Source organism: Spea bombifrons, chromosome 5, assembly GCF_027358695.1.
Source record: "Spea bombifrons isolate aSpeBom1 chromosome 5, aSpeBom1.2.pri, whole genome shotgun sequence".
In the NCBI taxonomy this organism is placed as follows: Eukaryota; Metazoa; Chordata; class Amphibia; order Anura; family Pelobatidae; genus Spea; species Spea bombifrons.
In genome coordinates, this window is record NC_071091.1 from 79,975,963 (window position 1) to 79,989,280 (window position 13,318).

The 13,318-nt window shown below is 40.3% G+C and overlaps 1 protein-coding gene across 1 annotated transcript in view; it reads left to right on the top strand.

Moving 5' to 3' along the window:
* Nucleotides 1–2,733: 2,733 nt before the first annotated feature.
* Nucleotides 2,734–13,318, top strand: part of LAMA3 (laminin subunit alpha 3) — a 96,172-nt gene continuing 85,587 nt past the window's right edge. Inside the window, exons 1-3 of the mRNA XM_053466221.1 lie at nucleotides 2,734–3,159; nucleotides 7,248–7,400; nucleotides 13,194–13,311. Of these exons, the coding sequence (XP_053322196.1) occupies nucleotides 2,812–3,159; nucleotides 7,248–7,400; nucleotides 13,194–13,311 (619 nt within the window). The 5' untranslated portion in view covers nucleotides 2,734–2,811. The remainder of the gene's footprint in view (nucleotides 3,160–7,247; nucleotides 7,401–13,193; nucleotides 13,312–13,318) is intronic.

Consider the following 13,318-nt stretch of genomic DNA (forward strand, 5'->3'; position numbering starts at 1 on the left):
ATTTTTCTTTTAATGTCCAGGAAATTATCATACTCCTATCTGCCATAATGAAAGTCATGTTACACATTAAAATAATTATTTAATTTGCTTGGTCAGTTGACTGTATAGGCACTCATTAACTAAAGCATTTGTGCTAAATTTTATGTTTTTTTCAAAAACAATATAAAATTAAAACAGTTTTATATGCCCAGGGGTTAAACAAATTTTTGTTCCTACACCCCTCAGACAAGAATATCTAACATTTTAGGTAGTGGTTGGACTGATGGTAAATCTCTATTTCCCTTCTGCACATGATTATGAGCTTTTTGGATCCAGGCCATCCTCATCTGTTGTTTCTATAAGTCAAATTATTATGTTATATACGACTTATGTCCTGTACAGCGCTACGGAATATCACGGTAATATATAAAACAATAAATAATTATAATTCCAGATGTCATCCTATTTAACTAAGCACAAAAGTATGTATTATGGGCAATAAATATAACGTGGGTAAATATCATGCCCTATGATGTGGAGTCAAGCATCTACAAATGCTCGCTTGCCTTAGACTGTAAGCTCTATGGGGCAGGTACTGCCTTAATTAATACATTCATAACTATTGGCATACCTGGGAACTCTCCGGGTTTGACCCGGAGATTGCCGGGTGAAGCACCGCTTCTACAGTTCAAGACCCGAATCCTCCGGGTCGCGGCAGCAGGGTCTTGACACGCATGTCCTGGGCGATACGAATTGCGCATCCCTGCACTAAACCCCGAATATAGGCTGCACTCCCACCTTAAAGACTTCCGGCCTATATTCGGGCAAATACGGTATATACATATGTGCCTCGGACCTCTACTTTTGGTTGACTGCTGTGTCTTTGGGGCAGAGGCAGACTGCCCCCACACATTTAAAGAAAGCAATATATATTGGTACTAATCAGACATGGGGCAATTAGAAATGTCAATTGGCTAGTAAGTTTTGCAATCACACACAATCGATTCAATAGACTCTTTCTCCCTGTATAGATTGATGAGACTGGTGGAAAAAAAGAAAAAAAGTCAAGTTTTTGTTTTAATAAGTAGCTATTTCTTTATGGAAATGTTCCAGGAAAGATACTGGAAGCCACACAGGTATGAAAAAAAGATCATTTGTTCATTCAGCCGACACAGACCCAGAATTATGGACGGTGACTCAGGACTGACATTAAAGCTTGTATATATGTATTACATATCTGGTGTTAAGTCAAGAATCTTATGTGACCTATTATACCGAGCCACCATGATCCATGTAATGCTGCCACTTGTCCAACAGCACAAACACACAGATGCGTGATGTAAATCCAAGTAACATATTAACTCTTGCTATACCTGTTCATAACCAAAAAAAATCATATACCGATATATGGGACCTATGTCGTGTGTCATATCACACAACTGAGGGCACTGGAGTAATAGGGAACAATGTACAAGGTGGAACAAATGGACCTGCATGAGTGACAGCATGTGACCTTCTGCATCTCATGTATTTCATGTTAGAAGTAAACATAAGAACATCCAGTAGGGGGCGCTTCACCATTTAGTCCTTCTGTTCTGCAAAGAAGTTGTAACATTTTTCTTCAAATGTTTAACTTTTTTGCTCAACAGAAAAATATATTTTTTAAAAAAAGCAGATTATTATGAGTACTAAATTATATTTATTGTTTGTGTATTGTGTGATGGATTTTTTTCTTGAAGAATTGCAAAATGACTATAAAATACTTTCTCACTTGCTTCTTGGCACAAAGCCAGACAGCCCAACCTGAGTGTAAGGAGGGTGGAAAGGTATAGAAAAGATTGTGAAATTGAGTTGTATACATTATCGCAATTCTTTTAACCCTCTGGATGCTAGAAAGGAGTGAAATTCACTGCAAATCCTCTAGCAATTTTCAAGACGATCTCAAGATAGACTAAAAGGAAACATACTAAAGCTGTAATATGTTTATCGCATATTATTTTTCTGGTTAAAAAACACATCTCAGTAATATCTATAAATATATATTGCTACATGTCGCAGTTACGTTTCCACCAACCTAGGCATTAAACATTAACACCCTTTTATAGTCCTTTAGCTCACCTTTCCTAGTCCCTGTCCTGCGATACTAGTGTGACTGGCTGCTCCGTCCCTAACAGCGGCACTTTTACCTCTTGTGTAACACACCTTAACTCCCTCTAGATTGTAAGCTCTTGAGCAAGGGCTCTCCTCACCTGTTGTTTCTGTAAGTCAAATTGTTATATACTACTTGTTATATCCTGTCTACCCATTGAACAGCGCAGCAAAATATGATGGTGCTATATAAAACAATAAATAATAATAAATAAAAATAATCATGGGCTGGCCAGCGGTCAGATTACATGCAGCAATGTCTGTAGGAGGAAATAATCTTGCCTATGGGTGCCTATGGGGCATTTAATACATTCTTTGCCCCAAGCCTCACGCCTGTCCACTGTCCAGAACTTCAGTGATCATTTAGAGTCACGCTGCGTGTGCATTGGGCTTTCAGACCGCGCACGGTTCACTATCCCGTTCATTCTGTGAGTGCAGTTCTATGCCTATGGGCTGCCGGGCGAGCGCGTCCCCAGCACTGGGGTGACCGGGTCAGGCTGCAGCGGAGGGGGTGTGTCATCCCCAGTGCGCTCCCTCAGTACAGAGGCACCGGGCCAGGAGCTGGCTGCAGCTTTGTTTTCCAGCAGCCCCGGGGAAGCGGAGGGGAGCCGAGTGTATGGATCGTGGGTCTCGGGGAGAGAGAGTCTGAGCGAGAACCTGGCGGGGGCCACCTCTTCTCTGAGGATGGCGCAGCCGGTCAGAAGCCCGCTGGGCACAGCGTGGACCTCTAGGAGGAGCTCAGGGGGGCTGAAGCGTGTCTGCTCCCTGCGCTCCGCGGCGCTTTGGGCTTTTGTGGTTTTGGCTTTCACGCCGGATGGGGTCTGCGGCCAGGAATGGGCAGGTGCAGGCACAGGATTCAGTCTTCACCCCCCTTACTTTAACCTGGCCCAAGGAGCCAAGATCCAGGCTACGGCAACCTGCGGAGAGGAGGAGAGGGGCCCCCGGCCGGGGGTTTCCCAGCCCAGAACGGATCTGTACTGTAAGCTGGTGGGAGGACCCGCTGTCTTCACCGACTCGGGGCACACTATCCAGGTACGTAAAGCGGCCACCCAGGACCCTGACATTCCTTTAGCATAATACCCGGCGAGCAGCTTGTGTCTTAAACCGCTCCTGGAGGACTCTTGTCCTGTCACCCGGCTCACTGATCATAAAACTGCGAGGAACGCGGAATTTCTGTCACCTGTTCACCTAGTATAGCGCTTTATGACCTGTGCTTACTATTTATACGTCTTCCTATAGACCTTATAGACCTTCTGCTGTAGTCATAAAAGTAGACAAATGATATACCGGTTTATTTCCAATACATCTATCATATGTGCTTTATGAATAGTGCCTGCATATACTACATAATCTATCTGCCTGTCTAACCCCTATGGAAATAAGTTTGGAGACAGGAACTTTTACTGAAAATAGCATAAACCTCTCTTTGCCCATGGATGTTATCTGAAGACAGAAAACATCACTTAAATATGGTGTCTATCTGCTGTCTGTCTATGTGACCAAAAGTACTTGGACACCTGACTATCACACCTATATGAGCTGGTTGGAATTTTCATCCGGTAGAGAATTTGTGACGTCAGGCACTGATGTTGGACAAAAAGGCCTGGGTCGCAATCCCTGTTCCAGTTCATCCCAAAGGTGTTCGAGGGGGTTGAGGTCAGGGCTAAGTGCATGTCTTTATGGACCTTGCTTTGTCACTGGGGCATAGTGATGGGACAGGGACGAGGTTTAGAATGAAAATAGTGGAGGATCATGAGTGAAAGAACCTTTGGGGAAAAGCCGTATCATTATTGGAAAGAACAGAAGGAGGAGAAATAGGGGTGAACCCAAAGTGTGATTGCGAGAAGATCTGGACCAGCTTGTGTAAGCAGTAGTCTAGGCAGGCAGGATGCTATTTTGTTGGGGATGCTACATGGATGAAATTTTACTTGGTACCATGACCAGGAAGCCAGTAGACAAACACAGTAGATTACAATCCACATATCGCCACTGTATTCTTAGTAATTGCCTCTAATTATGCGTTACCCTCTTCTGCACTGGCCTTACAAGATAACAAGAGCTGGCAGTACTTAAGGCAGTACTTTCACTAAAGGGAGAGTTGTGGTTTCAACTTCCTCACTTCATTATTCATTATGAAGGGCCGATGCTGGCAAGTTCCTCCGCAGTATTATGTGTAAATCAGTATGTACAGTAAGGAGACTTTGAATACATCTTATTGATTTAACTATGCATTATGCACCCATGTGGTATACTCCCCATCATTCCACTCTAGAACCGGCTTGGCCAGAGTTCTAGGAGGACTTTCGAGAACCCCTGTCCGGATGCACAGAAAGTGCTCCCATTGATTTCGGTGGAAGCAATTTTTTACTCCCACTGATTAGCTGCTTCAAGTAGATCCGCAGCAGGGAAATTACAACATGCTTGACAATTGACAGACCTGCTTCTCCTATACATAAGTACTTTCATTAAAACAAAGAATCTCACAAAGTACTTTAATACGTATTCTTGACTGTCCCTTTAATTCATAGTGAGGTCAGTTAGTTGAAACAGTAACTTGCCTGCAAACTACTGCTTTAGTGAATGCCCCTGCCAGGCCCCTCTTAGCATTAAAGATGGTGCACGTGTTCACGTTTTAGTGCCAGAACCCTGAAACCTGTCCAGGTTTTCCATTCCATTTTTGTCACACAGCCTGTTCCAGTGCTCCGTATTTCACATTTATTTTATTACAAGACTTTTAATGTGTTGGCAGTGAATATTTTTTTTAGCTGCCTAAACAAATCAGCCTTAATAAATATATTCAATTACTGGAAAAGTAAAAAGAAAACCCTGTAAAAGTGGTAGTATTTGTACATAGTAAAAATATGTTAAAGAATGGTATTATTTCTCTGATCACAGAAACACAGAATGCCAGCTCATCCTCTGAAACAAGAGAGAGATTGAGGAGGAAAAACTATTTCTCACTTGTGTTTCACAACCTTACTCCATGTAACTCTGCAAACTTACACATCACATACAACAATGTGTTGTGTTTATAATAAGGGTCTTTACCTTTCATTTAATGAAAGTTTTTTGTAATTAATAAACAATTTTGAAGGAATTAAAGAACAAGCTCACACAAACCCCACTATATGGAAATTACCAATATTTAAGAAACTCTTAAACTACTCACCTATTGAAATGAAATAATCTATATGTATACGCAGAATTATGGGGTATTACAAAGGTACTGAGATTACATATATATATATATATATATATATATATATATATATATCAATTTATTGTTTTAAATTGTATTTCTTTCTGGGGATTGGTGGTGCTCAACAGGCTCATAAAACCCTATCAGTAACCCATGAGTTTAATCCTGCAGACCCCTAATTTATATTATATTCCCTGCAGGGTCAAGGGCATCAATGTTAGAAAAAATGGAATGGATCGCTTATATGGTTTAGAAAAATGATGTACGGGTTAATTTGCACATTATAGTGCATGTCCTTCCTGTATATGGGTTTCTGAGACATTGCTGTTCGTGGTTTCACACAAAGCAAGGGAATTTAGGCCATAGAGCAGCAAGGGCCACCAACCTAGAAATGGCAGGGAAATGAAGTCCTCAATGCAGTGGCCCTGTCCATGGTACTGACTTGATGGTATATGCAAGGGTTCTGCCAATGGCCCATGTAGCCCAACAGGTATATTTTGCTGTAGGTGGAACATATGTGAATATCTTTAATCGGGAGCTGGATTGGGAATTGATGGATTTATCCAAGGAAGATCTTTGTCATATGAAGAAGGTGGTTCAGCCACTAGGTTTAGTTACTTGTTTAATAATACAAGAGCTAATCAGCTGTGCCCCATATAAGTATAGGGAGTAATGTCTGGAGAAGTATACAAGGTTGCTGTAGAGGCAATCACCTACTCTAAGGGGTAGCAATACTCCTTACCTCTACTTACCTATACTTACCTGGTTGGAGGAATGGGGTAGAGGCTGTCCCTGTGGGGTGCACCGTTGCTCTACCCATTTGCAGAAGTACTCCAAGAGGCCAGAATATTGCAGAGGGATCTGTGGAGATAGAGAAGCGTTCCTGCACCTCTCTTTCTCTGTATATCCAGAGTGAGTGTGGAAGAGAGTAAATGAGAGGGCATGAGAGAGTGTGAGACAGTGAGTGAGATTTAAAAAGCAATGAAATGCAAACGAAAATGTAGAGCTCTCTGCTTCATTTTCGTTTGTTTTGTTGGAGTTCTCTCTCATTTTCGGACTTTCATATGAACTAACGAAACTGAATACACAAGTCTAATTTGTAGCAAAAAATACTGTACGTATTTCTAACAATTTGAAACAAAGGGAATATTCTTCTGAGAATTAACAAACACATTTTAAATACCGGTATATATAATCAAGCCAAACAAAACATACAGATAATCCCATTGTAACATACAATCTCGGTATTTGTGTTAAAAACACAATGCATGTGTAAATTTTGACACAACGACTATTGACAGCATTAAGTTTATGAAGTCTTTCCGACAGACCCCCTACCAATCTCCCCGAAGCCCATTTTCCAAACTAGGGACCACTGAAACTAGGTTTCTTCAACAGTTACAAGGATCACTAAACAGAATGCACAAGCTATAGGTAGTTTTAATTAATTCATTTAGTTATGCTACAATGGGAACATTCCCCTTTAAGTTATTTCGGATTTCCCTTTGAAATACAGCCACCCTCGCTGAGTCACTAGATAAATAAATTGAGTAATGCAGGTGTAATTACTTATTTGTCATTGTTTGCTTGAAGTGTCTAAACCCTAGCACTCAGTAATCTTATTACGCTTAACACAGACACATGTCCTTTTCTGCAAGAGTGGAAAACTAAGTAAAATGCCAATTTTTCATCTTGGTAGGGTTTAGAGATAAGTTCCCTCACCTTCAATTATACCTGGAAGGTATGATGATTATGATATTCAGGCCTGTTTTATTAGGTCTTAATAACTATGCAAACATACTTGATTACATACTTCCCTGGATATCTGTATTCTCTGCATTATCTTTGAAGAATATTGTTTTTTTTTCTTTTTCTATTCAGGCATTCACTTTTACATTTCTTTATTTTCTTTTCTCGCCAGGGGCAGTTTTGCGATCATTGCAATTCAGCAGATCCCAATAAAGCTCATCCGATTTCTAATGCCATTGATGGAACAGAGAAGTGGTGGCAAAGTCCTCCATTATCATTGGGCTTACATTACAATGAAGTTAACGTTACTGTTGATCTTGGGCAGGTGAGTATGTGGATAATGGATACACTACGGGTGTTACTCCCAGTCATTACAGCTGGTTTCATGTAAAATGCATATTGATTTGCAGTTTACTGCATAGTTATTTGAGTAAGGAAGTGATATTTCTGTCTCATTTTTCTCCTCTCCATGCCTGTATCAGACAATTCTTAAGTATGCTTCTCACACATTCACCGCAGCGCTACCATTGAAGTCAGTGGGAGTACCTGCACCCCAAATTTACCTGCGTGACCTATAATCAGGCCTTTAACCGACTTACAAAAATTATATCATATATCTGATTGGCTGATAGATGGAAGTTTTCAACCTGGAGTTTGTGGTATTCAGGATGAACCTCTCATTGTAGGATCTTCATGTTCTTCACCATTTACTGGAATGGAAGCATTGTATTGGCAGACCACCTTTATATCTTTTATATTTAGAGCAGGCCCTGACTGCCTATCTGGCACACCAGGCCATGGCAGCCAACAGATGGATATGCCCGACGGCCATCAGATGGATATGCCCTGCCACATGCTATGTGAGCATAAAAACGTAGCATGTAGCTGCAAGCATCTAGCCGTCGGTCGCACCTATATCATCACGAGGCCACTGGACTTTAAGTCCTGGGACTTCCTTGTGGAGGCTTCTTTTAAAAAGGCGTTGATGAAAACCAAGCGCAATCTGCTGATTCTATTCCATTTACAAAAAAAATAATAAAATATAATATGAGCTTTAATGTAATACAAATCATCTACTCCAATGTATTTTACTATAGACAAATTGAATATTATGCGTGTGGCTGTGCTACTCTAATAGATTTCTGCTCAACTGTCATTGACTAGAATGGAAGGTTTGCTGTGCATATGCAGGAAGCATACTGCAGTATGCTCTCTGGTTTAAGTAGAGGTGTTTGGGGGAGGAGTTAAATGGTACAAAATAAGTTTAATAACAAAATTTTTTAATAAAAAATGCCCGTATCTATTTGCACTCCAGGGCTGGAGTTCTTTTTTAAGGAACCCTTCCCCCCTACATTCTAGTTATTTAAACATTCATCTTGACACCCAAAATGTTGTGGGCACCACCCGGTCTGTGGAGTACAGTCTGGTTATCACTGTTCTGCATGCATTGTGGAAATCCATTTATTGATTGAGTGCCACTGCACTTTACCTAAGAACATTCATCACCGTCATCTCACCCATAAAAAAGTTAGCTATACACTTGAAATTTGCCTTCAACACTAACATAGTCACAACCGCACATTTTTGTTATTGTTTATGACTGTGTATTGGTTGCTAGGCTGTGCTTTTTCTTTGCTATGGTTCATTCTTTAATGTTGGAGCTTTGTGAAGCTATTTATTGACCTTAGTACTTTATCACCGTGCCGCATAGATAAGTTTTATATGCATGCCAATGCAGTTAGGCAGTGAAGTAAATGAACTTAGTACAGTTTTCAGTTTTTATTGCATGAATTATAGATATGTATGACTAAGACAAACAATGCGGATGCCATACTTATCTAATAGATCTAGAAGTCATTAGAATTATTTTGCGTTTATGTAGGGTGAGCCAGATCCGCAGATGGTTTATGTGGCCAGGCTTTAAAGAATGTATGATTGTTGACTGGAGTGTTCGTGCGATGCAATCCCATCTTTTTCGGAGCTAGATAGCTTCGGGTGCACAATAGTCATACTGGGCAAACTAGTGGAATGAGCATTTTCAAATACTGCGCTTTTACTGCTTTGTACCACAACTACTATTTATGTGAATTTGTACAAAGTGCGATGTAACTGGTGGATCAGAGGCTTAGACGTAAGGTAACACATTTTTACTTTACTGAGAGGGTAGTAGATAAACAGAACAGATATGAAAGAGGCAAAAACATACTTAGCATGTACCAAATACCGTAAAACAAAATTAAATTGGATTGGATTATGATTTTTTCCAAATGTTACATTAATAAAGCCAGTCTAGTTCAAAGTGGTAAAATCGGTGCAATCAACAAGAATATTCCAATGTCAAAAGAACAATCTTCTCTCACCCTTTCAAAGCAATGGATTGGTAAAAATCTCATCACTCGCTGCAGGAACAATGAGCGAATGTCGGCAACAGAATGACAGCCTGTTAGTAGACAGTTCTGATGTCCCCTTAGAAAACAGCCTGTAACTTATAAAGTGCAAGCTACTTTCACACTAACTGGGCGCACTGTGAAAATAACTGGTTTCTTCAAGAGAAGCCAAAAGCTATGGTGGGTGTTTAGATTAAGATTTGGTTGTGTAATTATATGCTTGTAACTGTATATAAATCCTTACGATGACCTATGTCTAAGATCAATTTGAATCCCTGAGCCTCAATATTAACTATTGTGTGCATATTGCCTGTCTGGACTGTGCTTTTAGTGACTTTTCTGTATTCATTTGGTCTGGTGTTGTTGTAGGACATTGTTTTTGTGCTGCCTGCTAGCTCACTTTGTAAATCTAGAGTGGTATCTTTTGTTTAAAGGGGCACTCCTGGCATCATACGCACTGAGTGTTCTCTTTAAATTAGCTTTGGTTTTTCTCTTGCAAATGCATGGAGGGATTTAGCAGACCCCCTCATGCATTTGCCCTGGGTGAAAGTACATAATACTCACCTCCAGCCAGCTCCAGCACTAGCTAGATGGAGAGTTTCAGGGGGTCTAATGAGACCCCCAGTGTGCTTGTGCAGAAAGCACTCCTATTTATTTCAATAGGGTCACTTTACTGCCAGTGATGGTTTTTGCAGTAAATGCGCACAGTAGAGACAGTAACATTCTGTAACCCTGGAGCTGCAGCTTCTTCTGAAGGAAAGTGCTTTTTCAGGTAGAGAATGCATATGAAAGTACTTCCTAAATACTTTAATATGTATTCTGGGTTCGTTGGGCTGTATGGGGTAATGGGATGGCCCTTTAAAGGTGTAAGGGCATTGCCTCCATCTGCCTCTTGAATTTCTTTTGATCTTTAAATATGTATTTACAGCTTACTCTTGTCCTGCCATAAATCAAATGTATCATTTTAGTGACGTTTTCCTCAAGCCTTTATCAAATTCCACACATCTGCGTCTTGGAAGACTTGGCATAAATTTCAGACTCTGACTAAAACTGTAACAGTTCTATATAATCTCCGTCTTTATGGTCGGAAAGAGCCTAACATCAATCGACTTTATGGTAATTTTAACTATCTCAGCTACCTGTTTAGTTAAAGGGGCACTCCAGCCATCATATGTACTTTAATGCATATGAAAGGTGTGTAGTCCCTTTTGCAAATGCATTGGGGGATTCTAAAGAATTTCTCCTACATTTGTTTCTATGCTGATTGATCCAAAAGAGAAACAAATGCTCATATGAAACAAAACTTCCCTTCTTTGCATATTTATGAAGAACAGAGAAGAAACAGTTGTTAGATGTCAAGGTCAAAATTATATATATATATATATATATATATATATATACACTCACTGGCCACTTTATTAGGTACACCTTGCATACTTGGCATACTTTCTACAAGGTGCTAGAAACATTTCTCAGAGATTTTGGTCCGTACGGACATGATGGCATCACGCAGTTGCTGCAGATTTGTCGGCTGCACATCCATGATGCGAATCTCCCGTTCCACCACATCCCAAAGGTGCTCTATTGGATTTAGGTCTGGTGACTGTGGAGGCCATTGGAGTACAGTGAACTTATTGTCATGTTCAAGAAACCAGTTTGAGATGATGTGAGCTTTGTGACATTGTGCATTATCCTGTTGGAAGTAGCCATTAGAAGATGGATACACTGTGATCATAAATGGATTGACATGGTCAGCAGCAATACTCAGATTGTACCACCACCAGCCTGAACTAATGATAAAAGGCAGGATGGATCCATGTTTTCATGTTGTTGACGCCAAAGTTTAACCCTGCCATCTGAATGTTGCATCTTGAATCAAGACTTATCAGACCAGGCAACGTTCTTCCATTGTCCAATTTTGGTGAGCCTGTGTGATTTGTAGCCTCAGTTTCCTGTTCTTAGCTGTCAGGAGTGGCAGCCGGTGAGGTCTTCTGCTGCGTTAGCCCATCTGCTTCAAAGTTCAACGTGTTGTGCGTTCAGAGATGGTATTCTGCATACCTTGGGTGTATCGAGTGGTTATTTGAGTTACTGTTGCGTTTCTGTCATCTCAGACCAGTCTGCCCATTCTCCTCTGACCTCGTCCACACAACTGCTGCTTACTGGATATTTTCTCTTTTTCTCTGTAAAAACTAGAGATGGTTGTGCGTGAAAATCCTAGTAGGTCAGCAGCTTCTGACACCAACAACCATGCCACGTTCAAAATCACTAAAAATCCCCTTTCTTCCACATTCTGATGCTCGGTTTGAACTTAAGAAAGTTGTCTTGACCACATCTACATGCCTAAATGCATTGAGTTGCTGCCATGTGATTGGCTGATTAGCTATTTTTGTTAACGAGCAATTGAACAGGTGAACCTAATAAAGTGGCCAGTGAGCGTATATACATATATATAGATATACGTGTATATATATATAATATATAATAACAATTATAAATATCAATAAAAACCCTGTAAGTGTCATGTTGCTAAGGCGGCTCAAGAGTCTTTTTATTTTCAGGCGTTTTACAATGAACACTCGGAGCATTTGTGTGCGCTGACCGAATCTCACCTCGTAGGAGTGTACTAAATGCATCTTCAGCACTTGTAAAGGATTTATGGTCTGGCAGCAGGAGCCAGCTTGAAGTATAGGAACTGTGTGATTGTTGCTTGTCTTCTTATAAAAGCAAAGCTCAAGTAAGAACAAGAATCCTAACTGGGACATTTTGCTTTTATGGTTTTGGCTCGGTGCCATCGCACTTCCAAGCAGAATGCTCCTGGGTATAGCAGCGTTCTAATGTCACTTTTTGACATGACTGCTGAATGCCACATTACCCAATGAATCAGTTTTCTCTGTTGTTCATACAAGTACATCATTTGTATTAGTATGAAACAGTTGCTTTCTTTATAGTGGAATCGATGCAAACCAGCAAATATCTGCGCTAATTGCTGTGGGTCTTATAATTACCATGAAAACAGAAGAACACGTGAATGCGGTGAAATCAAACTGAATTACCCATGAGCATGTTAAATCGAGCAAGGTGATAAAACAGGCTATTTGAGGATATTGTATATAATGGAGCAGGTGCGCATGGTGAGGTGACGTAATGGAGATACAACTAAAAAGGTGATCTGACACGCAAGATGTGTGATAACCATTTTTGGTTGCACCATTACTCCAACCACGTCTTGGGTGTATCGAGCCTTCATCAAGCACAAAACCATCAAACAGTTAATTAAGATACTGGCAAGCAGCAAGATATTTCCTCCACAAAATCCAGAGAGCTGCAAATTGATCTGCCCTAAAATCGTTATTTGTATATTGTCTCTGACACTACCGTATAATGTTGATAAGAAACATAGAAGTCAATTTTAATTTTTAAGAAAGAAAAAAAATATTGCTTCACTTTCCCAAAGAAACTCGCATGGCTACTAAGGCCCCTGGTTTGGATAGCAATTCATCAAGAAACAAAAGAGATCCTTTGGGTGGGTGTGCCACACTAAATCGCTTGCATTTATCAGCAAAGAGAACGGTGTTTTTAAGTGAATTGCTGGTGGGTTTACTGAAAAATTCAGACATTGAAAAAATACAGTTGTTGCCGCTGACAGCCTCTTTACGTTAAATATTTGTTGGGCTTCTTTAAACAATGTGTATACTTTTATTATTCACGTGTTCTTGTATTTCTGTCTCTAGCTCTTCCATGTTGCGTATGTCATCATCAAGTTTGCCAATTCCCCTCGGCCTGACCTTTGGGTGTTGGAACGATCTGTTGACTTTGGAAAAACATATACGCCTTGGCAATATTTTGCACGTAAGTA